The sequence below is a fragment of the Neovison vison genome, chromosome 9, assembly GCF_020171115.1.
Source record: "Neovison vison isolate M4711 chromosome 9, ASM_NN_V1, whole genome shotgun sequence".
Classification (NCBI taxonomy): domain Eukaryota; kingdom Metazoa; phylum Chordata; class Mammalia; order Carnivora; family Mustelidae; genus Neogale; species Neogale vison.
In genome coordinates, this window is record NC_058099.1 from 35748064 (window position 1) to 35773641 (window position 25578).

The following is a 25578-nucleotide window of genomic DNA, read 5'->3' on the forward strand; positions in this document are numbered from 1 at the left end:
TATATCTCTGACGCATTTTCCCTTGTTCTTCAAACCTGACTAACTGAAAATGCCAGGCGCAAGGCTAACCATTTCTGATTAGGAAAGCACACTGGATACCGATGCCTTTGCTTATTAGTCGTGTGGTAAAGACAGGACCCTCCCGTCGCACCCCCCCCGTTTAAAAAGAAAGGAAAAAAAAGGGGGGGGGGGTGAATGCCCTGAAAACAAACAGCAGAATCTTCAATCTTGGTGTTTGGACACAAGAACATCAACTAAGGAGAAACTGCCCTTAGGTGAGTACATTTAAAAATCTCTGAATGGGGCGCCTGGGTGGCTCAGTGGATTAAAGCCTCTGTCTTCGGCTCAGGTCATGATCCCAGGGTCCTGGGATCGAGCCCCACATCGGGCTCTCCGCTCAGCAGCGAGCCTGCTTTCTCCTCTCTCTGCCTGCCTCTCTGCCTACCTGTAATCTCTGTCTGTCAAATAAATAAAATCTTTAAAAAATAAAAAATATCTGAAATGCTCAAGGGGCTGAAATGCCCTTGTAGGAAGGAAGCTGGGTATCCATCCCACCAGTTATAGAACCCCCTTCCCAGTTAGCCTTCTGCCCCACTCGCCAGGCGCCGCCGCCCCGCCCCCCTCCCTGGCCTTGGCCTCCACGGGTTGCGGTGGTTCCTGGAGCCAGCCAGCGCCAGCTTTCTCAGAACCCGCCCTCTCCCTGGCCAATGCCGGGAGAGGGTCTACGACCTTAGGGGACTTGGTGCCACACGAGTGTGGTGCAGCAGAGCCAATTGGAGGAAAATCCCACCTGGTCTCCTAAACCTTCCAATGGAGTGAGATACTCTCTTGGCGAAACTACTACTTGGCCGCCCAATGACAAAGGAACCTTCACTCTGACCAGAAGTCGAGGCCAATGGAGTAGAACACTCGCCCTCCAGCTGGCAGAAGAAGCCAATGGGATGAAAAGATTCCGCCTCCGGGGTAGTGGCGGAGCCAGCGGAGTGAACGGCGCCACCCTCTGGACTAAAGGGCAGCAGGCGGCCCAGGAGCGCGACCAATGGGATGGTAGGGCTCGCTCGCAGCGGCCGGCGGAGCCAATGGCTGCCGCTCGCCGGCTCCCGGGCGGACCCACCTCGGGCTGGCGGCGGGGCCAGCGTACTGGGGCCGGGAGAAAGGTTCGGCGACTGAGGGGCAAGATGGCGGCCGCCCTGGCGCTGGCTGCTGGGCTGTGCGTGGCGCGCAGGGCGGTGGCGGTGGCGGGGCCGCGGGGGGCACAGGTGAGAAGCGACCGTGGGAGCGCAGAGGGCGTCCCGCGGGCACTGCCGTTCTCCGGGCCCGGGGTTGGCGTTCCTTCCCGAGGCGCGCGCGGCCCTGCGGCCTCGCGGGAACGGAGCCCGGACGCCGGGCAAGGAACGGCGCCCCTCCCGTGGTGCAAACTCCGGGGCTGTGCGGTGAGGTCGGGCTGGTGGGCGGCGGTGGCCGACGCCCTGCACCGGCTGGGGCGCCGAGGTCGCGAAAGGTCAGTGGATTGGCTGCTGCCTTATAAGCCTACCTGAAACCCAGGTGACCGAACGCCTGCTCCGGGCAGCCTCCTCGGCGCCCCCTGCAGGAAGTGAGGTTTGTCTTCTCCGAGCCCGTCTCCTGCCCCTGTCAGGCCCCTGTCAGGCCCCTGGCCGCCTGAGCACACGTATTAACCTCTCATCTTCTCCACTTGTCATAGGGGTCAGGTTCATCCCACCTCTTTCTCCCACAATGTGACAACACTGACTTCAGCCTTCTCTGAGCCCCTGGGAAACTGGGGCCTCCCTACCCACAATCCCCTGGGGCTGAGTTCACATAATTCTTCCCTTCACTGATTTAAGGGACTGAAGTTAAAATTCACAGTCAGAGGTCAGATCTGACACCAAGACGTGCTTGTGTCAAACTTGAATAAAACGGGTAACACAACTGAAAGATCAGGCAACGGTAATGGAAATAAGTGGAAACTTAGTAACAAGGTAAATGGAAAGGGCTCCAGTAGTCTCAAAGATGATACAAACCACTCCCTTTATTTTATATTTAAAGCCAAGAGGAGGGATTCATCTAAGGTAATTCAGTGGTAAAAGAAGAACTGGGACCTAAGTGTCCAGTTCTCATCCTGTGTCCTTTCCTCCGAACAGTAACTAAATTTACTAAACACATTAGCAACAGGAATCAATTGCACTGCTGAATCCTGCATTGTAATATAGCCTTCATCTAACCAAGCTCAGCACTATAACCCTACTCTCTGCTGCTGATGTTCTGAAATTCAGGAACTTGTCTTTTGGATGGGAAACACTAATAGGTTCTTAGAAGGATGAAGTTAATGACTAACAGAACCCAGCCTCTGCCAGCCTTGACTCACTATATGGGAAAGGTATTGTCAGCTCCCTCCCTCGGGTATGTCTGACCCACCTTCAGGTCCGAGGAGCTGCAGGTGTGACTGATGGAAATGAAGTGGCCAAGGCCCAGCAGACAGCTCCTAAGGGAGCAGCCCCAACAGTCTTCTCCCGGATCCTGGATCGAAGCCTCCCAGCTGATATTCTATATGAGGACCAGCAGGTGGGGTGCCTTTAGGGTTCGTCCCCTTAGGAACTTGTGAGATACATCAGCCTGTTAAAAAGTAACATGATGGCCTCTGGCCTGTCACTACTCCCAGTGTCTTGTATTCCGTGATGTGGCGCCTCAAGCTCCTGTGCACTTCCTTGTCATTCCTAAGAAGCCCATTCCTCGGATTAGCCAGGCTGAAGAAGAGGACCAGCAGGTGGGAAGAGCAGAGCCAACATTTGGCTTTGGGGCAGGGGAGCCCTGGACAACAGCTAGAGGTTTTGCTCCCTGTAAATGAAGCCACCTGTCTCCCTCCCCTTTCCCTGTAGCTTCTAGGACATCTTCTCCTTGTGGCCAAGAAGACAGCAAAGGCTGAGGGCCTGGGAGATGGATACCGACTTGGTGAGTGATTTTTGGCCCTTGAGCCCCTCACCTATAAATTCTCAAACCTGTCCCTCAGTCTGATCTTTAGTCTTTGACCTTTCCCATGTTTCATAACCCCATGCTCTATTTCAGTGATCAATGATGGGAAGCTGGGTGCACAGTCTGTGTATCATCTGCACATTCACGTACTTGGGGGTCGACAGCTCCAGTGGCCTCCAGGTTGAAACTACCAACTGACCAAGAACCCCAGACCTGGATGCTTGGAGAGTGGGGGGAATGAATATGATGCTAATAAACTTGCTCTCCCTCGATTTTGGATCACTGTCTTAAATATATAAAGATACCACAAATAGGAGAATGCTGATTAAACATAATGATCTCTATCGACTATGGACTGAGAGACATTAAGGAGGCCCATCCTGTAGTTAAAGAAGCATTTGCCTATAGGTCTGTGAGTCCTCATGACTAATGATCCACCTGGGTCAAGCTTCTAGAAAAGTAGCAGTAGGAATAAGCCTGTGTGAGTAGGAAGAGACTGAAACCCAGGGTGAGACTTGCTCAACCCTGGCCCTCATTCAGATGCCAAGCCAAGTTCTAGGGGGTAAGAGAGGAGGATGGCCTCAACATGAGGGCCTTTTACTGAAGAAGTAACCACACGAAAAAGGCTGCCACCCTTTGACTGATCCCCATGTCTTATCATTTTGCTTTTGAGTTGTCTAATATATTTTCAGCCTTAAACATTTTAAAAAGACTACCTCCACTTTTGAGAATGAACTAAGGGGTAACTACTGTTGCCCCTACACAAGCACACCAAGTATGCTTTAGTCTGATACCCCAGCCCTGTGCTTGTCCCCAACACAAAGAACCACCTTAGAAAGCCTCAAAAGAAGCACTCTTAAGTGTAAAAGGCAGGACCCTAGGCCAGCGGAACCTTAAAAGCTGGGCTGAGGCGGAAGGGAGTCTGAATGGAATGCAAACTTCCCAGACAGCAGCAGGTTGAAGACTTCCGCCCCGCAGAGAATTTGCCTTCACCCCCACACAACACTTCCGCCCTGCTCTAGTTCTGCGCAGACTCCTGGAATTATTTGCCGTCTCTATGGCAACCCGGTAGGTGCTGCGGGAAGATGGAGACCACCGAGTCTACCAAGGGATCCCGGACTCGGTGAGAGCGGCAGCTTTGGCTGCAGGTGTAAGGGTACAAGAAAGGTCAGCCGACTTACTGGGCTGCGCTTTTGACGTATTTGCTTCCTTTTAGATCTTTGGACGTGCAGCCTGGAGCTGGAGGGCTCAGGTCTTCTTCAGAACCGTTTCCTTTGGATGGCCGTCCTAGGTCGGTCCTGGCAGCTGCAACTACTGCAGCTGCAGCTGCCTCCACTGCCAAAACCAATGCGTTATCTACGAAGACCCGAGTCCGCTACTCTGAGCCGAGCGTTCTCATTGACCGCTCCTCTGACAGTCTTCCTGGGGAGCCCTGCACTGGAACCAGCTTTACCCACAAGATAGATCAGAGGAGACTTGGCCTTGAGCCTGTCTATGCTTCCCGTTTCACCCAGGATCCCTGTACTACAAATGACTGTAGCTCTAGTCCTGGCCCTGTTACTGGCTCCAGTTCTGGTCCTGGCCATGGCTCTGGCCCTGGCTGTGACTCTGGTCAAGGGACTGGTTCTGATTCTGGCCCTGGTCCTGCCACTGAATCTGGACCTAATCCAGACCGTGGCCATGACCCTCAGCTCAGCCTCTGCAGTCTCCCAAGCTTCAGAAACCTTGGGGCAGAGCTGGTCCCTAATTATTCCTGCTGGAATCACTACTGCTGTTGGGAACCTCAGAAACAACCCTGGAAAAGTTTGCAAGTCCCAGAACCTGGTGCACGAGGGCAATGGAAGACCCCCCAATTTGAAGAGAAGTGTATGGTTCTCAAAGAAACATTGCCACGGGGACACTGCCTTCTCTACAACTGGGAGGAGGAGGTATTAAGGTTTCAGCCTTTTCCTGAAGACTGCCCCCAGTTTCCTGGGGGAGGCAGTAGTTTATGATGAGGGTGGGTACCATAAAGGATATCTTGGTCACTCACCTTGGGGCCCACAGAGAGCCACCAATCACCTGGATCAAGTCCCAAGCATGCAAGATGGCTCTGAGAGTTTCTTCTTCCGACATGGACACCAGGGACTGCTGACCCTACAGCAACAGTCACCCATGTCCTTCAGCACCACCCAAAAAGACTCGTACCAGCCCCCACGAAACTACTATCAACCAATTCGAGGTGGGAAGCATGAGAGAATGGGCATGAGCCCATTAGAGAAAAGAGAGAGGAAAGAATTTCTAGTAGGACTATGGATTGTCTGATGGGTAGAAGGGTAAAACCCCACGACTTTCCTTCCTTTTCTCACATTTGTTTCTTCTGGGCCTGCTTCTTAACCAGACTCCCCCACTCTCTCCACTCCCTGTCCTCCCACAGGAAAGCGGGAAGCCATGCTGGAGATGCTCCTGCACCATCAGATCTGGTAAGAGGCTGGGAGAAGGGTAAAGGGGATGGGGGAAGAAAAAAGTCTGGAAAGAATGGCTCTGACATCCCCCAGGACTATATAGTAAAGAGGTGCAGGCAGAGCAGGAACCCACAGGGAAGCACTCTGAGGTCGAGTCCGTGACACACCATGACTACCGAAAGGAGCTGGTACACGCCGGGCCTCCTGCCCCAACCAAGGTGAGAGCTTATCTCATCCCACTTGTACAGCTGGCTTCTAATGGGCTGTGGGAAAGTAGCAGAGGTTAAGAGAGGAAGATTCAAACCAAGAGCTTTTCAGGTTTTCTCCCTTACAGCCTCATGACTACCGTCAGGAGCAGCCTGAAACCTTTTGGATACAGAGGGCACCGCAGCTACCGGTGTGTTGAGGGTGTTGGGAGTCGGGGAGAAGAAGGAGGGGAAGAGGCTGTTCTGTTCAGGCTTGGCGCAGAGCAGGATCTGTCCTCATTCTGGCTCTCCCCTAGGGTGTCAGTAACATCAAGACACTGGACACACCATTCCGGAAGAACTGCAGTTTCTCAACACCAGTGCCTTTGTCTCTGGGGCAGCCTTTGCCCTATGAACCTGAGAATTCTTCCCACCAACTGGGAGAAATATCCTCCCTTGCCTGTCAGGGAGCACACGGTGGGGAAATGGGTAGAACTACTATTTAAGAGTTGAGGCGGGAAGAGGGGTGTGGAATATAGAATCCATTTCTGTCTGTACTGGCGAGGTGGGAAGGAAGGTGATTCTGTCTGTACTTGGTGAAGGGGCTTTCCATAAAGAGTTCTCTCTCACCCTGAGACGGCTATTTCAGTGAGTCCACGCGTTACCATGTTCACACCCCATAACTTTTCCTTGGACTTGCCCCTAACCCAGACTCTGACATCATGACATTTTTTGTTGTTTTATATTTGGCCAAAATATTCTGGTTTAGATACAGTTATTTACAGAAGGTAAGGAAGAAAGGAACCAGGCCAGAGCAAGGCAGGTATATATGTACAAGGCTGAGCTGCAAAGAGCAACAACTTCCATATAAGGCAGGGTTTGTGCATGTTGGTTTCCATCTTACACGACAATGTCCATTTCTGATGTGTGGAAAGATGGTGACCACTGCCCACCCAGGTACCAGCAGCAGGAGACGGTCTGACTTGGGAAGAAGTAAGTTCTACAGGAGTCCAGTGGGTCCTTTCCGCTCTCCTAGGAGCCAGTAAGTTCGCATCTTTCCTTTTCCCTGGAAGTGGGGGAGTGAAGATAATTCAGATTCCTCTATCTCTGTCTTTCCCCCCTGGTCCCATAATTGCTTTCATCCTCCCTTTCCCTGATCCCTCCCTGGCCTGCCATCACCTTCATCTCCACATCCCCCCGAAGCTCTAGCTGGAAGCATCCTAGCTCATCCAGGGCATCCTTGGTGGTAGAGGAGACATGGATCTTCAGGGCTGGAGTGGGATGGGATGTGGGGATGGTGGGGAGATGAATCAAAGAAAAGACAATAGAAGAATTGGCGGTATCGGAGAGCGCTTTACCAGACCACCCCTCAGGAGGCTCTCAGTCTTCCCCAGGGCACAGGCACTAGAACCAAAATATGTCCAAGGATGGGGCAGACAGGAACTGTGGTCTCTCAGATTGAGAGATTTGAGGAACTCTGAAAAGAAGAAAAGGACAACACACATTGAGGCTAAGGCTGGGGTTGAGGGCTGATGTTTTACCTTGACCGTTAGACTCCATGCGGGAAGCAGTGTTCACCGTGTCTCCAAAAAGACAATAGCGGGGCATCTTCAGGCCAACAACCCCAGCACAGACGGGCCCTAGGAGAAGAAACAGGTTGGGAGAGGCTGGGAAAAGCAGACACAAGGACTGGAGGGAGAGTCAGCCTTACCCGTGTGGACCCCTATGCGTAGCCTCAGCTGGTCATGGGGTCGGTGGCGGATGCGGAAGGAAGAAACAGCATCCAGTAATGCTAGGGCCATACGAGCAATTTCCGGGGCATGGCGCTGACCGTTTCGGCCTGGGAGGCCAGACACCACCATGTAGGCATCTCCAATCGTTTCTACCTGATTGAGATGGGGATTAAAATGTCACCTCTATGTGTATCAGTGGGAATGGAGAAGCATAGAAGAAGATAAGCTGGACACCACTATGAGTCAACCGAACAGCCTGGGAGGCCAGCACATTGACTGGAAAGTGAGAATTGGCAGAGGTAGAGGTGGGTGGGTTCAGTTTCAGGGAATCTTTAAATCCTCCTATCCCAGCCCTATACATGACGAACATTCAGTAAGTGTTTGCTGAATGAATGGATACCCGCTCTGCAACAAGACATTTAAGTTCTGCTGTCAGGAAATGGGAAGCAAGAAAACAGGACTGCCCTGAAGAGCACAGAGGCTGGTGAGAAGGGCAAGCAGGCCCACTGAAATAGGTCTCAGACAGCCTGAACTGTGCAAGGTAAGAAAGCTGCGCTTGGCTTTGTTCACTGTACTGAAGTACACAAAAGAATGGCCTGTTTTTAGGAACTAGACACTGAACCATTTAGGGATAAAGGGGCACTATGCCTGCAACTTACTCTCAAATAATACAGAAAATAATTATATAGACATACAGATTTTTTAAAAATAAGGCAAGTGGGGTAAATTACAAATAACTGGTGATTCTGGGTGAAGAGTGTATGGGAGTTCTACGTTACAGGATGAAAGACATGGTAGAGTAAGTCCAAAGGGAAGGGACAGGAACAGTATTAACTATGCAGTGTTAGACACTTTCCACAATAAATCTATTATTCCTAACTTATAGGTAAAATTCCTGACACTCAAGGAGATTTCCAGTTACTTGCCCAAGGCCACACAATTAGTTACAAAATCAACACCTCAATCCCAATGGTTTTTACTCTGAAGTATAATAAAGCTCGCTCTGTGCCAACTCAATGACTTAACAAAATTTTTTACAAGGTAGCCTGTCCCTCACCCTAATAAATCATTCTGTACCTACATCCCATATGATTCTCCCATGTCTAGAAGGGATGGAGAGATTGAGAAAAAGATGGATAGGCTGTATTTATAACCCTAGGCAAAAAGTGGCAAATGGGGGCTAAATTCTGTGATGGTTCTGATTAGGGAAGCCTAAAGATTCACAAGAAATCAGACAGAAAGGTACAGTAAGAGGGCCAGAGCCTCATTTGTCTACAAAGGGCCCCCAGTATTAGGGTGTTGAGAGCCAGGAGGGCAAACTGACCATCGAGCAGGGTAAGGCATGTAGGGTTTGGAGAGATTGGGTTTTCAAGGTGGTCTCAAAAGGAGGGTAGCCCATGGGGCGCCTGGGTGGCTCAGTGGGTTAAAGCCTCTGCCTTTGGCTCAGGTCATGATCCCAGGGTCCTGGGATCGAGCCCCGCATCAGGATCTCTGCTCAGCAGGGAGCCTGCTTCCTCCTCTCTCTCTGCCTGCCTCTCTGCCTACTTGTGAGCTCTCTCTCTGTCAAATAAATAAATAAAATCTTAAAAAAAAAAAAGGAGGGTAGCCCCAGCTCTCACCTTGTAGACGTCAAAGTTGTCAATTATGGCATCAAAGCAGGTATACAGGTCATTAAGAAGTGTCACCACCTAACAAGGATGGGAAAGTAGAGTCCCTGAGACTTGAGCGTAACTTTCTAAGAATTCTTAACCCATAAGCCCTAACAAAATATGGGAACTCCAGAACAAAAGAATCTCCCCTACTATCAAGGCTTCCTATGCCCCAACGAAGCTCCCCCAGATCCCTATCCCGCCCCCTACTTCTTACTCCTGGTTCTCACCTGCATGGGGGTGCTCTCTGCTGACAAAGCTGTGAAGCCAACAATGTCACTGAAGTAGATGGTAACACTGTCAAAGGCCTCAGCCTGTACAGTCTCTCCCCGTTTTAACTGCTCTGCCACTGAACTAGGAAGCAAGGGCCAAACTCAGAGAGAGAGGATGGGAGGAGAGAGGAAATGAGTGCATGGCAGAGCAGAGATGCATTATAACGTGAAAACTAAGCCGGGTAGAAAAGAAGGAAGGCGACTGGGACAAGCTCAAGGTAAAGTATTTAAGTGGTGGGGGTTGGAAGGGGACCCCTGGGGATGGGGGCTAAATGTCTCAAGTTGGGATTGTTCTATATCCGCTTGCTAGAGCAAAGGCATGGTAGAGCCGTGTCCTAAAAAGAAGGGGTGGGAAGCCAGGAAGAAGGCAGCATATCTCATTCAGGGACAGAATGAAAACACACAGGCTATCGCCAGAAAGTCTCACTGCATCAGGATGAAACAAAGCAGGGTTCTAAGAGCTGGGAAGTGAGTTCTCAGGAGCTTGAGCAGGGAGAACCCAACAGCACAGAATACCAAAGGAAAATCTGGGAAGGTGACCAAAGTCTCACTGGGGTAGAATTTGGTAGAGCAGAGCCTCAGCCTTGCGTTTCTCCTCCAGATAGGCCTGTGTGCGCTCCTCCACCAGCTTCTCCAGGTTATTGGCATACTGCTCCATGCGCAACAGCAGGTTGTCCAATATGCTCGTGCCGCCCTCCCTGGGGGGAGGCCAGGATATGGTACCTGCTCCCACTCTCTCAAGACTCCCAGGACTTCCTACCCAACCTACCCTCTTTACCCACCAGCCCCACCTCCGCCACCAAAACTGATGAGGCTTCTATCCCTGGGGAGTCCACGCCCCTTAGTGCCCTCTCACTTGTTAAAGCGGCGAATGAAGCCCTTAATTTGTCCAAAGTCTGGCCGCTCAGCGGGTTCCTGGGCCCAACATCGCTCCATCAGCAAGACCAGCTCTTCATTTAGTTGGGTCCGGTCAATGCTTGGCCGGAAATATGGCCGCTGACCATTTCGGACCTTCTGGACAATCTCTGAGGGTGATAAAGGGTTTGGATGAAGAACAGGGTCCCCTAGGTAGAGGGGTCTATGGGCAGTAGATTGACTCTCACCTTTGGGGCTGAGGTCCAGGCCCTCCAAGTAGAAAGGGCCACTGCGAAGTGCTATCTCCTGTAAGATGATCCCGAAGCTATAGACGTCAGCCTTCTGCATGCCCGTGGTTGGCAGTGGGTTCCCGCCCAACAGTTCTGGGGCAGTCCACAGCTTCTCTGAAAAGAGGGAACAGGTTGGCCAGGTCCTCAAAAAAAGTGTCCCCAACACCATAATACTCCCCATATTACTGTCATTCCATCTTCTCCCACACTCCCTAGGTGGAAATGATCAAGGCCAGAGGAGAAATATAAAAGTGGGTTGTGGGGAAGGGCCTCACTGGCATAGAGGGCGTGGCTGTCATCGGGTTCAGCAGTTGAGCGGAAGCTGGCCAAGCCATAGTCTGTGATTTTGAGCACAAAACGACTATCCACCACGCAGTTGGAGGACTTGAGACTCCCATGGGATGCAATAATGCTGTTATGGAGGAAGGCCATGCCCTGCAGGATACAGAACAAGTCATGGGTTTGGATTATATCCGGCTTAGGATACCCCCTTCTCCATGAGATGGGCATTAACTAGGTGTCTAAAGAGCTTGGGACCATAAAAACAAAAGGCTACTTTTGGAAGGTGTTCTTTACAGTAAGTTTCTATGAACGGAAGTGGGCAGAATAGGAGAGTCATCCCTTCCTGGTACCATTAACAGTATATTGGCACCACAGCACCAGGGACAGGTCAAATGTTTAAGGGGAGGGACAGGGGAGCTATCAGTTATTGCCCTGGAAAGGGCAGTCAGTCTTCTGAGTAGTGAACAGAACTATGAAGATAAACTCCAAGCATGATATGACTGACACTCGTGATGGCTTCAAATGGCCACTACTTAGGAAGACATGGCTAGACACCCCGGTATCCCAAGTACCTAGATGCATTGAGGAAAACTAGCCACTTGCAAACTTTAACATACAGCCATGTCTGGGTAGGCAAGTCAGGATGGAGGAGGAAAACAGTCTACTAGAGAGAATGCTGGGCCAGAGAGAGAAAGTGGAAAAAATAGTCAATTAGTAAAACCCTGGACGACGAACAAAAGTGGGAGACAGCTGCCAAGCCAACACAGAAGCCAGAAGAGAAAAACTTTTGCTTATGAGGGACTATAAGGCAGGTCCTAAGAAGCAGAGTGGTGCTTCCCAAAATGAAACCCTGGGAGCCATCCCAAGTCAGGTAAGGTAGAAGAGAAAAAGAAGGCAGTGTTCTGTATGCTAACCAAAATACCTCTGTCTAAATATTTGGCCCTGGACCTACACAATTCATAACTCTAGTGTCTGTGAACGCCTTCCTTTTATTCCTTTTGATAGGAACAAAACCTTCGAGAGTCACCAAATTTGTGAATACAGAAAGGATTAGACTTCTGGCTTTGTTCTAAACCAATTTTCCACTAAATCATGAGTTCTCTCCACACCATAAGAGACTCTTAATCTCACAAAACAAACTGAGGGTTTCTGGGGGGTGGGGGTGTAGGGATGGGGTGGGTGGGTTATGGACATTGGGGAGGGTATGTGCTATGGTGAGTGCTGTGAAATGTGTAAGCCTGATGATTTACAGACCTGTACCTTTGGGACAAATAATACATTATATATTAATTTTTTAAAAATCATGAGTTCCCTCAAGAGTCCTGTTTTTCTTATATTATCATCACAGTCAGCCACCACATCAACTTTACCTAATATTTTATCTCTCACATGATGGCAAATTTTCACACACAAAGACTTTTTTAAGTAATTTCATGAGAATTAAACAGAAAGACCAAAGCCAGCTTCAGGTGTGGTACAAGTGATCCACTAGGCTAGCTCACTGGCTGCAGGAATTGCTCTATAAACACCTGTCCAACCCATGCAAGATTCAAATTCATACCTTTGCAAACCCATGAACCACTGGGGTCATTTGAAAATAGCTAAAAACTAATATATGGGAAGATACCAAAGATTTGGTATAATTTTCCTTCGTTTCTCTTAGTTTTAAGTTCCGTCATTTCTCTACAGAGAGAAGTTTTATTTTTAAGTTCCTAAGCTCTTAGTTTTAAGTTCCTTCGTTTCTCTACAGTTTTAGTGTTGTTTTTTTTTTTTTTTTACTTTTGGTTTTTCTTGGGGGGAAAAAAGAGCAGCTATGCCCAAGTTGGTCAGAGAATAAATGATAAGAAAAAATAGGAGAGAATTATGTTTGGAGACCCCATTCATCTTTATCCTGCTAAGAAATCTTAATATAAACTCTTGGAGGTTTGAAAATTAAAAAAAGATGATGGCACACGATCTGAGATATCTAAGGCAGGATCACAAAAATTCTTTACAAGTGCAGGAATTTTTGTGGCAGATAAATCTCCCCCAATTAAAAACTCCAGACCTGAAGACATCCAGATGGCCAAAAGACACATGAAAAAATGCTCCACGTTACTCGGCATCAGGGAAATACAAATCAAAACCGCAATGAGATACCACCCCACACCAGTCAGAATGGCTAAAATTAACAAGTCAGGAAATGACAGACGCTGGTGAGGATGCGGAGAAAGAGTAAACCACCTACACTGTTGGTAGGAATGCAAGCTGGTGCAACCACTCTGGAAAACAGCATGGAGTTTCCTCAAAAAGTTGAAAATAGAGTTACCCTATGACCCAGCAATTGCACTACTGGGTATTTACCCTAAAGATACAAATGTAGTGATCCAAAGGGGCATGTGCACCCTAATGTTTATAGCAGCAATGTCCACAATAGCCAAATTATGGAAAGAACCTAGATGTCCATCAACAGATGAATGGATAAAGAAGATGTGGTATATATATACAATGGAATACTATGCAGTCATCAAAAGAAATGAAATCTTGCCATTTGCGACAATGTGGATGGAACTAGAGGGTATTATGCTTAGCAAAGTAAGTCAATCGGAGAAAGACAACTATCATATGATCTCCCTGATATGAGGGAACAGAGACACAACGTGGGGGGTAGGAAAAGAATAAATGAAACAAGATGAGATCAGGAGGGACACAAACCATAAGAGACTCTTAATCTCACAAGACAAACTGAGGGTTGCCAGGGGGCATGGGTGTTGGGAGAGGGAGGTGGTTATGGACATTGGGGAGGGCATGTGCTATGGTGACTGCTGTGAAGTGTATAAACCTGGAGATTCACAGACCTGTACCCCTGGGGCTAATAATACTTTATATGTTAGTAAAAAAAAAAAAATTAAAAAAAAAAAAACTCCAGACCTTTACCCATTATTACCCAATCATCAGAATAAGGGAAACTGGAAAGAACAGGACTTTCACAGGACTAGAAGGAGAAACTGAAAGCAAAAATCAAGAAACAAAGGCATTTTAGGGGCACCGGGTGGCTCAGTCAGTTAGGCATCTGCCCTCAGCTCAGGTCATGATCCCAGGGTCCTGGGATGGAGCCCCACATAGGGCTCCCTGCTCAGAGGGGAGTCTCCTTCTCCCTCTGCCCTTCCCTGCCCCATTCTTGCACTCTGTCTCTTTCTAATAAATAAATAAAATCTTAAAAAAGAAAGATATTTTAAAGCAAATTAACTCTTTTTTTTTAAAGATTTATTTATTTATCAGAGAGAGAGAGGGAGAGCGAGCGAGCACAGGCAGACAGAATGGCAGGCAGAGGCAGAGGGAGAAGCCGGCTCCCTGCTGAGCAAGGAGCCCAATGTGGGACTCGATCCCAGGATGCTGAGATCATGACCTGAGCCGAAGGCAGCTGCTTAACCAACTGAGCCACCCAGGCATCCCTAAAGCAGATGAACTCTTAAGGAAGAGCAGGGAAGACTCACCTTAACAAGGTCATTAATGAGGGAATAACGAAACATCCAGTCCAAGTTGATGCTGTCATTTTCCAGAATATCCTGGTAGTGACACAGAACAGATTATGTGACTATCCTAGGCCCACTAGCTAACATGTGCTTATCTCCCCCATCCCTAAAATCTCCACCTTTCCCTTACCTGTAAACTCCCCCGAGGACAATACTCGGTCACAATGCAAATGTTGGGGGGATCAATGCAGGCACCAATGAAGCGAGTGAGATGGTTGAACTGAACATCTCTCATCTAACAAGAACAAAAAGTGGGAGAGGAAAAAAGAATTGAAAGAGATTAAAAATTAGATACAGAAGTAAACCATTTGGGGCACCTGGGTGGTTCAGTGGCTTAAAGCCTCTGCCTTTGGCTCATGTCATGATCTCAGGGTCCTGAGATCGAGCCCTGCATCAGGCTCCCTGCTCAGCGGGGAGCCTGCTTCCTCCTCTCTCTCTGACTGCTTCTCTGCCTGCTTGTGATCTCTGTCTGTCAAATAAATAAATAAAATATTTTTAAAAAAAAAGAAAGAAAGAAACCACTACATTGAACAGGACCTTTCTCTTAATTGTACCTACAACTTAAAATCCTTTATAAATAAGCCCCTTGCCTTCCTACCCAATTTTACTATTCTCTTCCCCCTCCCCTCTTTTCTCCATCCCTATTTACCCCTCACCCTTAACCCATACACCATTACATACGTGTTTGAGCTCAAACAGGACCTGCCGGGTCAGCTCAATGCGCTTCTTATTCACATGTTTGATAGCGACAACATTGCCCTGATGGTGGGAGTGAAAGGGGGAAAAGTTAAGTTAGTATCAGGAGTTCTTGGGAGGTAGGAAATCCTGGAGAATTGTGGGAACATCCAGGAACTCAGCTAGATATAGAAAGGAAGGTTATGAGGGGCAGAGGTTCATGGCATGAGGTGACAGATGGGGATGAGACAGGATGAAATGGTGGGGACCAGAACAAGCAGATGACTGTTCACCTTGAAGTGACCGGTGTTGGCAAAGATCTGGTATTTCCCATGGGCTGTCATGAGCGAGCCGTAACTGGATCCCCGCTGGGGCCAAGGGCAACATGGAGGCGGAAGGATGAAAGGAACATTAGATGATGGTGGCAGTGCAGGGGCTATCGTTACAAGCCAATGTGCTGGGAAAGGTCCAGGGTACAAAAGAACAGGCACTCAGAGGGAAGCAGAGGGACAGCTGAGACCAGAGCTCACCAGCGACAGTGTGAGGCGACTGCCTGCACCTTTATGATATCGTTCTGAATTGCCAAATTGCAGTTCTTCCCAGCGAATGCGCCACAACATGCTAGCCAGCTCCTTCTCCAGCATCAGCTTTCTGTAAGGACTGCACACCTCAGTTGACTGGCAAGCCCGATCCTCCCATCCCATCGGCTAACAGTGCGGTTGCAGGGGCTTCCCCGCAGCGCCGGGAGCTGTCACTGTTATACCCAAGGGGGCACTTGGAGCAGGACTGCCACAGGAGGCTGTGTTCCCCACCCCACAGGGATATTGCAAAACACAGAGGCTGAAGGTCAAAGTTCTTTCTTAAAATGGTAGCGTTCCTGGAAAATTCACCTGTGCCCTTAGAAGACCCCATGCAAAACCCCTCATTAGGACGCTCAGTCTAGGACCAAAAGGGGGAAAACAACACCTAGGCTGAAAGCTCAACAAAAAAGGCTAGAGACGAAGGTGTTAGGCCTAAGAGGTGACCGTCAAGCTAAGAGTCCCCCTAACCTCCAGAAGACTGAGCAGCGGAAGGGAGGGGGCAGGTCAGTGGGAAGCTCAGAACTCACCGGAAGATGAGGAAGCTGGAAACACCAAACATGATGAAGGTGATTCCTGTGCCCAGAGCCACAATCGCCAGTGTTGAAAGTGGAGCTGAAGGAGGGAAGGGACCCTGAGAAAGACTGTGTGGAGTTGTGGATGGGGAGGGGTAGTGCTCAGGGTGCAGGGTACAGACAGATTTCTTGAGGGAAAGGAGTGAGGAGGGGGTATACAAGTAAAGGGAGTCAGGGAGAGGAGATGAAAGGATAGAAGTAAGGGGAGGAAGGATGACTCCCAGCCCCTGCACACACCCACTTTTATCACAGGATGGGTCGTCCAAGTCAAAGGCACAGGGGGGATTATCCAGGGGGGGGGCCCCCTTCACCCAGGGAATAGGCCGTCCTGTCCACCAAATCTGCTTCTCAGCTCCTGAGTAGTGAGCTGCAGGCTGTGAGGAAGGAGAAAACTGGGCCCACGGGTTTGCTCCCACCAGCCTCTCCCCGAGACCCCAGTGCTTTGGCTGCTTTTCTCCCCAGCCTACCACCCACCCAGGAGAGAGCTCTAGCCAACAAGTCTCTGCCTCTAGTACCTTTGATTCTGCCCCACTGAACCCCTGAAAGCTGGCTATTCAGGGCCCACAATCTCCACCCTGCCTCCTCCCCCCATTACCTGGAAGTCCCCAGAATCCAGGTCTCCCATGGCCCACAGGACAAAGTCAGTCTCTCGGTCATTGTTCTTGTCCATAACAACCAGTCCAGTTACACCTAAGACAGAAAAGAGTAGCCCTTCCTCTGAGATCTACCCTAGGCCTCTCTCCTGTGCTTGATTCCTCTGATTACCTCAGATCCCTCCCAGCCCATGTTCTTTTATTTATTTATTTATCTATTTAATTTGACAGATAGAGATCACAAGTAAGCAGAGAGGCAGGCAGAGAGAGAGGAAGGGAAGCAGGCTCCCCGCTGAGCAGAGAGCCCGATTCGAGGCTTGATCCCAGGACGCTGGGATCACCCGCTGAGCCACCCAGGCACCCCAGCCCATGTTCTTAATACATGGCCACCTTCACCATGTTCTCTGACCCCTCCTAACTCTTTCTCTGCCCCTGGCATCTGTATTTTCTTCTGCCTACTCTGCTCCCTGGCCCGACCACAGCACTCTGGCCTCCACCTGACCCTCTCCATTACCATGATATCTTCGTCCCTGCATCTTCTCCACAATTCGAAGTCCATCTTCCCGGGTGCCTCCCTCCTGGATTGTCTCATTCAGGACCTCAGCGTACAGCAGGATCCCATCGTAGAAGCAGCCAGCAATGAGGTTCATCTAGGGGTGGTAACTTCAGCAGGGCTCTCCAAATGTCCAGCCAGGCCCCTCCCCAGCCCCCTTTCCTGTCTCTGGGGTCTCCTTCTACCTCTTCTCTCTTCTCTGGTTTGCTTCCTTCCCGCCTCTCATTCCTAACATGCCATCCCTACCTCACTGCACAGAAGAGCAGAAGGGAAAACCCTGGATGACAGCAGATGGTCCCCAAATTGGGCTGGCTCCATGGCCAAGGCTGAGTTAGGGAGAAGAGCCTTTCCTCAAAGCCTGGCCCAAATCTTAGGAAAGCAAGATCTACTTACCAGGGAGGGGGCCAGCTCCACACCAAAATCTTCCCGGGCTCTTATCAGCAGACGATTCTGGAATTCCTGATACTCGGGATTTGGGGGTTCTCGGTAAGTGATCACCAATACTGTCTGTACCAACAGCACATGGGAGAGAGTGAACAGGATTCAAGATAGGCATTGGGGAAGAGAGGAAGCAAGACAGGGAAGCTCGGTGAAATATTCATGATACACAATATACACAGGTGAGTCTGAAGGGCGAAAGGATATGAAGCTCTGAGTTGTGCGTGCACCTGAGTGTGCGATGTATGTGTGGTGTGTGTTTAACACATCGGGGAAGAGGGGAGTGGCACTCCTCCATGAAAGTTCTAGAAAGATGGAACCTGGGAAATAGATGATATCAACTCCAACCCCCAGACCTGACCCTCATCCTCCTGAAGCCCCTACCACCAGGCAGCCCTCCCTGCCAGGCTGCCACGGCCCTCACAGCTGCTCCACCCCAGCCTCTCTGGGCACCCACTCGCTATCAAGGACAACACGGATCAGCAGCTCCTCTCTGAGGTGTTCATTACTGTTCATGTGATCAGTAAAGTATTGATATTTTCCTCCAGGCCACTTGGACACAGTGCCTCCACCCAGTGAATTAAGTAGATTTCGGGTTCTAGGACACCCGAGGGAAATACCTAGAGACAACATTTCTGTCAGTGAAAAGCTGTGGGTCCATTCACTTAACATGTGCAGAACACCCGCCCTAAGCAGCCTGTCCTTCATACTGGTGTGGTCCTATACGTCACTAAGTAATACATACGTGTCACAGAGAAAACACTGAGTCATATGCCCACACGCATTTCACAGCTACACAAATGACACACTCAATCTCAGCTGGGCCCACAGCTCACTAGCTTTGGGTCAGCACATCCCTGTCTCTCACTGGGACGCCCACTTGGCGCCCAGTGCCCTTACACACTGCCCCTTCCCTAGCTGATGGACGGGTTGGCCTCTGCCTACACCTCAGGCTCGCACGGTGACTGAGAATCAGCCTTTGCCTTGGATGAGAAACTGGGCAAGACTTCATTCAGATCAATGCATTTTGTGAAATGATAGCTTAAAATCTATTCACTTCTACCAGTTTTGTTCATTCCTGTCACTGAAAGTACATGTGGACACGGAGATACTAGATAAATCAGCTATACATGATTTATTTTATATCAATTCATTCTAGGAAGGAAATAATAAAGTTGGTTTCTAGTATGTATTCATTACATTAGACTAGTGTTTGCTTCATAGTGTAATTATTCTTACTGGAGCATTAGGGTCCTTGATCACATTCTTGTAATACTCTCCCCCACTCAGGTAAAATTTAAAAGGAGAAGGGGCCTGAAGATAGGGTTGGAAAAATTTGCTCAGTAACACCTATTTCAAGAATAAAAGAAAAATAGATGGGTAGGATATTGTTAACAATGTTAAAAAATCAGTAAAAAAGCTCAAAAAGATTGTGCTTAACACAATTTATATTTCAATAATAAAGGCTGATAACAGGTTTTTAATGCTTTTTAAGCGCTTGATAATTCTCTAGGCTTCTCGTTTCCTAGACTAGCTGTTATCACACTTTTTGATTTCATGACCCCTTTATACAACTAAAAGTTACTGAGGACCGCAAAGAGCTTTTGAGTATATGGCACATCTATCAATATTTTCATTTTAGGAATTAAAACACAAGAATACACAAGTACACCTTCTCCAGCTGCCAGGCTGACAAGAGCAGCCCACATCATGTACCCTCTGGAAAACTCCACTGTACAATTGTGAGGGGTAAGAGTAAGGAGGCATGGGACGCCTGGGTGGCTCAGTTGGTTAGGCGGCTGCCTTCGGCTCAGGTTGTGATCCCAGCATCCTGGGATCGAGTCCCATATCGGGCTCCTTGCTCAGCAGAAAGCCTGCTTCTCCCTCTGCCTCTGCCTATGCTCACTCTGTCTGACAAATAAATAAATAAAATCTTTAAAAAAAAAAAGAGTAAGGAGGCAAATAAACATCTTAGTATTGCGTTTTAAATAGTTTTGATCTCCTGGTCCTTCTGATAGGAGACATAGAAATCTTCCTCGAGGGCGCCTGGGTGGCTCAGTGGGTTAAGCCGCTGCCTTTGGCTCAGGTCATGATCTCAGGGTCCTGGGATCGAGTCCCGCATCGGGCTCTCTGCTCAGCAGGGAGCCTGCTTCCTCCTCTCTCTCTCTCTCTCTCTGCCTGCCTCTCTACCTACTTGTGATCTCTCTGTCAAATAAATAAAATAAAATATTTAAAAAAAAAAAAAAAGAAATCTTCCTCGACTACACTAGCTAAGGTACAATTCCCTTGTTATTCCCTTTACATGAGAGGCCTTTGTTTTGTTTTATCTTTGTTTTTTGTGGGTTTTTAAAGTAAAATTCATTGCAAGTCATTCTAAGTTTGTATTTATTTGCTTATTTAGTGTCTGTCCATCCCATTAAATGTAAGCTCCAGGCAAGGACTACATCTGTTACATTCTCCACTGTATACCAGTACCTAGCAGAGTGACTGGGATATAATAGGGGCTTGGTAGATACTAACAGAATGAGTCAATCTTTGAGTGAATTAAACATCAACTGAACAATGCGGTAAATTCTACAGGAGACAGAATTAAGCACAAGAATAGGAAATTCAGTCCAAATTAAGGATTGTTTCCTCAAAGAGAAAATAACTCATCTGAATCTTAGAGAACACACAAATATTATTCAGACAGACAAAGGTAAGAAGGTTCTTTTGGGCAAAAGTTACAGCATAAATGAAACCCATCCTGCCACTGCCCATGTTCAAGTGTGACAGTCATGGACTCAGACCCAGACATGTCACTCACAGTCAGATACAACCAAGTATATACTGACAGCCACATAAAACTTTACTCATTGGGGAAGACAACCATCAAAGTCCAGCCCTTGTATACATCTACTGAATTTCAGACTCAGAGAATCCCCATAGGCCCCCTCAAATCCTTTTCAGGAAAAGGAGGGATGTGAATAAATAAATAAATAATACATATATATAAATTATTGAAAAATTGGTGAGAGTATCAGGGAACAGTTTGTGGGTATGATTTGAAGAGGCAGAGATTTGGGATGAGGGAAGGAAGTACATTCCAGAAAAAAGGAGCAAAGAGCACAAAGAAGAGGACACGGAGGCCCAGAGGCTAGGGAACTGAGAGAGGTCTGTTTGGTTGGAGTACTGGGCAAGAGGGATACCAGGAGGCAAGAATGAAAAACTGAGCTAGGGGCACCTGGGTGATTCAGTGGGTTAAAGCCTCTGCTTTCACCTCGGGACATGATCTCAGGGTCCTGGGATCAAGCCCAATATCAGGCTTTCTGCTCCGCGGGGAGCCTGCTTCCTCCTCTCTCTCTGTCTGCCACTCTGCCTGCTTGTGATCTCTCTCTGTCAAATGAATAAATAAAATCTTTAAAAAAAAAAAAAGAGAGAAAAGAAAAACTGAGCTGAACACAGACTGTAGAAAGTCTGAAATGTTGTGATGATGTCAGGATTTTATTGTGTAGAAAGTCAGTCGTTAAAAGTTTTGAGGAGTGAAATAAATGGAGCCATGTCAATTTTCCCCATAAATTATTTTGTAAATTCATGTCTTTCCACTCCTACTACTGCCACTGTCGTTCAAACCCATATCACTTCACCCCATTCAAGACCCAAGTAAGTATAGGCAATGTTACTGCCTCTAGCCTCCTCCTCTCCTAACCCAACCTGAATTCTGTCTCTGTATTTCTCTTTGAAAAAAAATCTCAAGGATCCCACATTCAAGTCCAAGTATCTTAATCTTAGGTTCAGGGCACTCCTTAATTTGATTATACCTCTGCAACATTATTTCCTATATCTGCTTCAAGCCAACCTTCTTTCTTGGCAGGTCAGTGTCTTCTTGGTCCCCCCAAAATGCCCATTCCTATCTTTTTCTCTTTGTTCAGGCTGCTGCATCTTTTCTCCCACTCAGACTAGGAAGATGACATCTATCTTCCAAGTCATAATAGATTCTTACTCCTTTATGAAGAGGCTTTCCTAAACCCATTCAGTCTCCCTCCTCAAACCCCCTCAAGTTCTTAGTGTCTGTTCCGGGACACACAAGCATCATCTTTCTCAGACTTGTAGCTAACTGTATACAATCATGCCTCACTTATCCAGAAAGGCTGGAAGTCCTCTCAGGGTCTGGAACCAGGTCTTTTCTAGAACTTCTCTCTCATACGGTATGGGACTTAGGAGTGTTCTGGGATCTTGGGAGGTAGTGCCAACACCAAAAAGAGCCACAAAAGTGGAGAAGTAGGAAAGAATGATATGAAACTAAAAAAGACTCTGTTCATTTCCCTCCTATAGTTCATAATTCCAGCCCTATTTTGGGGTTTCTGCAGGTCTTATGAGAGACAGAGAATGTCCAAAGAAGCTCCTCTTCCCCCTCCTTCAAGTCTGGCTCAAATGATACCTGAAAGGCCTCTCTGAGGGCCTGGGCCTGTTCCCGGGTGCGATTGTCTTGCCAGGGCCGGCCTGTGGAGCGTGTGGGGCCAGCACGGAGACTCTCCCCAAAGACATCCAGGTAAAAGAAGACATAATCCCCATTGGTCAGGTTCTCCCTCTGGGCCTGAAGAAGAATCTCATGCAGCATCTCCAGAGGGCCACAGATATACACGACTGAGAACAGGTACAAGACAGAGGGGAATTCTTAGAAAGGATCCAGTCCCCACACAGCCCCCTCTCTGAACCATCTGCATTTCCATCTTTAGCAAGAAAGCGAGTGCCCTAACCTATCAACCACCCAACATATGCTCTCAACCCTCCCCCTTGGAGTCTATCTCATAAGTACCCTGGGGCCTTATGGACCATCTGGCAGAGGTCAGAGTGTGACTCCAGACCCCAGAGGAAGGGAGCTATCAGCTTTAAGCCCCTCCTCTTCCCAGAGCTCTGCCTGTTGCCCCCCACCCAACCCTCCTCACTGCCCTGCCGTTCTCTAGGCTCAAAAGCACTGATTGCTCAGAATTTCTCTCGGTGTCAGCTACCCTGTCTTTTCCAGACAAATCTCCCGAACCCCAAAAGTTCATTTATGGAGTCCTCACTATTTTTCTGCCACCAAGGGGTCTTGGTGCCCCAGTCTAAGAAGTTTCTGCTCACAGATGGATACACATCCACTACTCCAGGGCACTCATTTCACACTGCTCCCCAAATTCAATTTCCGCCCAATCCCACATTCTTCCCTGACACAGGATTCACTTCTCATTCCACCTTAGCTCTTATCCCTGGTTTACAGCTGCCTGTGCCGTCCACGAGCTCCCCTAATAGAACGCCTCCACCCTCTCACAGGTGCTCTGTCCACGCGTGCTTCTTGACCCCAGCCACCAGCTCCTCAGTGCCCACCTCCATCCACCTTCTCCCAGTGCTGAGCTCCAGGGCTACAGCGACCCTCCTCCCCCCACACCCTGACCTGGACCTGGACCTGGACCACACTCACTGCGCCCGTTGGCCCGGATGAAGTGGGTGGCCTGCTCCGGCCCCCCCGGCTCTCGGGCATACACCTGGTGCTGCACACTGAGGTTGCTGCCCTGCAGGGCTTCAAAGACGCCCTCGATGGTGAAGTAGTGAGGCCGGTCATCGGTGCGGGCGTCCAGATACAGCAAGGCAGCACGGGCCGTCCAGTTGAAGTGCCCATGTAAGGTCACTACAAACTCACCCAGCTTGGGAGCAGAGGGGCCAGTACGCACCAGGGTACGATAATGCTCATTCTTAGCTGCAAAACCAGAGGCCACAGCACCCGCAGTCAGCAGGGGAAGACGCCAGTGTGAGGCAAAGCGGGCCACAGAGGCAGCAGGATACACGCAACCGGGTCCCAGCAGAAGGTCAGGGTCGTGGTACAGCTTGAGGTCCACCGCGCGCAGTGGTGCCAAGTACTCAGAGCAGGCGCCGTCTAGTTCGGAGCTGACAAACCGGAGGTCCACTGGCAGCGCCCGGCCCAGCGCCTCCATAGCTAGTGCCACTGCGGGACCCACCCGTGGCCAGGCCCAGGCATAGCTCAGGTTGTGTTCCGGCAGCACCACCGCCAGTGTCAGGTTCCGTGCCCCAGGAGGACGCACCCCACCTGCCAGGGCCGCCAGCAATAGCAGGAGTGATGGCAGTGCCATAGGGAGAAAGCAGCAGCCCCAGCACCCGCAGAACCTGGTGCCACTCTGGCCTAGAGGGGAGGCACGAGCACAGCCCAGCCTGGAACCTGGGGAAGGTGGCCGAGAAGGGAAGTGGGGTAAGCTAGGTAGGCTGGGATACGGAAAGCGGTGGGGATGGGAGAGGGGGAGATAGGACGAAGCCCCACAGATAGAGGCAAAGAGTAGGTCTACCAGCCCGGGGCAAGGAGCAAGGGCTGAGTAGAGTCGCACAAACAGGGAGGGACCAAGGGGGCCCGCGACTGAGATGGGGACCGTGAGAGGTGAAGGAACCTGATAAAGCTGGGAAAGAAAAGGGGATCAGAGACTGGGATGGGGTGGGGGTGGGGGGGAGGCTGGTACAAAGAAAAGGCCCTGGGGGACCTCCCCGCTGAAGGGGCTGGGAGGGCTGAGAGCTGCGAAAAGGAGGACCAAGGGGGTAAGGTGGGAGGGGGCCTGCGCCGCGGAAGGACTGAGACCATGGGCAGGCAGGGAGCGAAGCAAGGCCTGGGCCGGAGGAGAGGGAAAGGCAGGGGTAAATCTCCCTGTGAAGGCTTCTCCAGAAGCTCCAGCTTGGACTAACGGGCCCAGGGCGCTGGTCCCATCCGGAGCTGCGGCGGCCCCGCCCGTGTCCCAGCTCCTCTCTGCTCCGCTCCTCCTGGGCCCCGGCGGCCGGCGCTGCCCGGCGCTTCCTCCCGCCCCCAGCCTGGGCCCCCAGGCGCGCCGCTTGTCCAGGTCAGGTCGCCGCGGCCGGGGCCCGTCTCCGCTCCCTGCGCCGGCGGCGGCCGAGTGTGACTCCCTGGGCAGGCCGCCCGCCCCCGCCCCGCGCCTTCCCCGCCCCCTCCCCCGCGGCCCCTCCTCCTCCCCCTCCGGCCCCACCCTCCGGCGCCTGCTGTCTCCCCCCACCCCCTTCCCTGACGCCCAGGGACAACCCAGATCTCCTACCCACCCAGTGACAACTCGGGGGCTCCACACAAGGGCCTCTTAGGCCGGCGAGGTTCCTGGGCGTCCTCTCACTTTAAGGGCCTACCCCGTCTCCCCCAAGCCCCCGGCCCACTCCGCCACTCTCTCCCCATCTTGCACGGTGCCACAAGCTCAGAACTTCTCCCCACACGTGTACCCCGCTGTTCTTAGGGTACCCTCTCAACTCCCCTGAGTCCTTCCAACAGTCTAGTATCCAGAAAGCAGTCCGGAGGGGCGCCTAGGTGGCTCAGTGGGTTAAGCCGCTGCCTTCAGCTCAGTTCATGATCTCAGGGTCCTGGGATCGAGTCCCGCATCGGGCTCTCTGCTCAGCAGGGGGCCTGCTTCCCTTCCTCTCTCTCTGCCTGCCTCTCTGCCTACTTGTGATCTCTCTCTGTCAAATAAATAAATAAAATCTTTAAAAAAAAAAAAAAGAAAGAAAGCAGTCCGGAATCCCCAAATATTTGGTATCCTTACTAGTCCTCCGCCTAGTAAACCATAGCACCCTTCCCATTGCCAGGAACCTCTCACTCCTTCACCATGAAGACATGCCTGCTACCTGGCAGATGGTGCCTCCAGGACCAATGGACTCCGATGACTGATTTTTTTCCTGAGTCCTTACAAAGCCCTTGGGTGGGTCTCCTTCCATAGAACTCAACCCTCCCTCTTCCTTCCCCATGCTCCCTTCTGTAGTCTCCCATGTCCTCAGAGGCCCGTTGTAGCCCACTAGGCCTCTACCACACCATCTGCTCTAGGCACCCAGCCCCAGAACGGCCACTCCTCTTTTGTCTCCCTGCACAGCCCAGGCTTGCACCTGATAACAGCTCACAGACTGACTAAGCCAAACATTCCCCACCAACAGTGGAAGCCCATGTATCCCCCTTGGGCT

General features: G+C 50.0%; 4 protein-coding genes across 13 annotated transcripts in view; 2 read left to right on the forward strand and 2 right to left on the reverse strand.

Moving 5' to 3' along the window:
- TMEM8B (transmembrane protein 8B) overlaps nucleotides 1–1620 on the reverse strand; it is a 42051-nt gene extending 40431 nt beyond the window's left edge. Inside the window, exon 1 of the mRNA XM_044265380.1 lies at nucleotides 1535–1620. The gene's annotated coding sequence lies outside the window, so the exon portion shown is untranslated. The remainder of the gene's footprint in view (nucleotides 1–1534) is intronic.
- Nucleotides 1024–3242, forward strand: HINT2 (histidine triad nucleotide binding protein 2). Of its 2 annotated transcripts, none has more exons than XM_044265386.1 (5): nucleotides 1024–1047; nucleotides 2422–2562; nucleotides 2660–2764; nucleotides 2877–2949; nucleotides 3064–3242. In XM_044265386.1, exons 1-5 carry the CDS (start codon nucleotides 1045–1047, stop codon nucleotides 3153–3155), a joined length of 414 nt encoding a protein of 137 aa, XP_044121321.1. In that variant the 5' UTR covers nucleotides 1024–1044; the 3' UTR covers nucleotides 3156–3242. The 2 variants fall into 2 exon arrangements, with proteins under 2 accessions (XP_044121321.1, XP_044121320.1); XM_044265385.1 differs by lacking the exon at nucleotides 1024–1047 and adding an exon at nucleotides 1147–1259.
- A 763-nt stretch (nucleotides 3243–4005) lies between these two features.
- SPAG8 (sperm associated antigen 8) lies at nucleotides 4006–6234 on the forward strand. The gene is made up of 7 exons (XM_044265400.1): nucleotides 4006–4093; nucleotides 4187–4898; nucleotides 5017–5191; nucleotides 5387–5432; nucleotides 5518–5632; nucleotides 5749–5811; nucleotides 5917–6234. Exons 1-7 carry the CDS (start codon nucleotides 4056–4058, stop codon nucleotides 6103–6105), a joined length of 1338 nt encoding a protein of 445 aa, XP_044121335.1. The 5' UTR covers nucleotides 4006–4055; the 3' UTR covers nucleotides 6106–6234.
- Nucleotides 6235–6322: 88 nt separating this feature from the next.
- The window catches only part of NPR2 (natriuretic peptide receptor 2), a 53614-nt gene continuing 34358 nt past the window's right edge, over nucleotides 6323–25578 (reverse strand). For 5 of the 9 annotated variants that reach the window (XM_044265395.1, XM_044265394.1, XM_044265393.1 and 2 more), the window contains 22 exons: nucleotides 23048–23323; nucleotides 22028–22233; nucleotides 17563–17676; nucleotides 17131–17266; nucleotides 16619–16713; nucleotides 16265–16397; nucleotides 15979–16063; nucleotides 15401–15530; nucleotides 15164–15238; nucleotides 14877–14954; nucleotides 14326–14430; nucleotides 14157–14228; nucleotides 10674–10833; nucleotides 10357–10512; nucleotides 10110–10278; nucleotides 9805–9951; nucleotides 9212–9335; nucleotides 8952–9020; nucleotides 7311–7485; nucleotides 7141–7239; nucleotides 6779–6870; nucleotides 6323–6665 (listed from right to left, as the gene is read on the reverse strand). In XM_044265395.1, coding sequence (XP_044121330.1) covers nucleotides 6600–6665; nucleotides 6779–6870; nucleotides 7141–7239; nucleotides 7311–7485; nucleotides 8952–9020; nucleotides 9212–9335; nucleotides 9805–9951; nucleotides 10110–10278; nucleotides 10357–10512; nucleotides 10674–10833; nucleotides 14157–14228; nucleotides 14326–14430; nucleotides 14877–14954; nucleotides 15164–15238; nucleotides 15401–15530; nucleotides 15979–16063; nucleotides 16265–16397; nucleotides 16619–16713; nucleotides 17131–17266; nucleotides 17563–17676; nucleotides 22028–22233; nucleotides 23048–23323 — 2762 coding nt within the window. In that variant the 3' untranslated portion in view covers nucleotides 6323–6599. Of the gene's footprint in view, nucleotides 6666–6778; nucleotides 6871–7140; nucleotides 7240–7310; nucleotides 7486–8951; nucleotides 9021–9211; nucleotides 9336–9804; nucleotides 9952–10109; nucleotides 10279–10356; nucleotides 10513–10673; nucleotides 10834–14156; nucleotides 14229–14325; nucleotides 14431–14876; nucleotides 14955–15163; nucleotides 15239–15400; nucleotides 15531–15978; nucleotides 16064–16264; nucleotides 16398–16618; nucleotides 16714–17130; nucleotides 17267–17562; nucleotides 17677–22027; nucleotides 22234–23047; nucleotides 24465–25578 lie in introns of those variants that run through there. The other 4 variants (XM_044265390.1, XM_044265389.1, XM_044265391.1 and 1 more) reach the window with 4 other exon arrangements.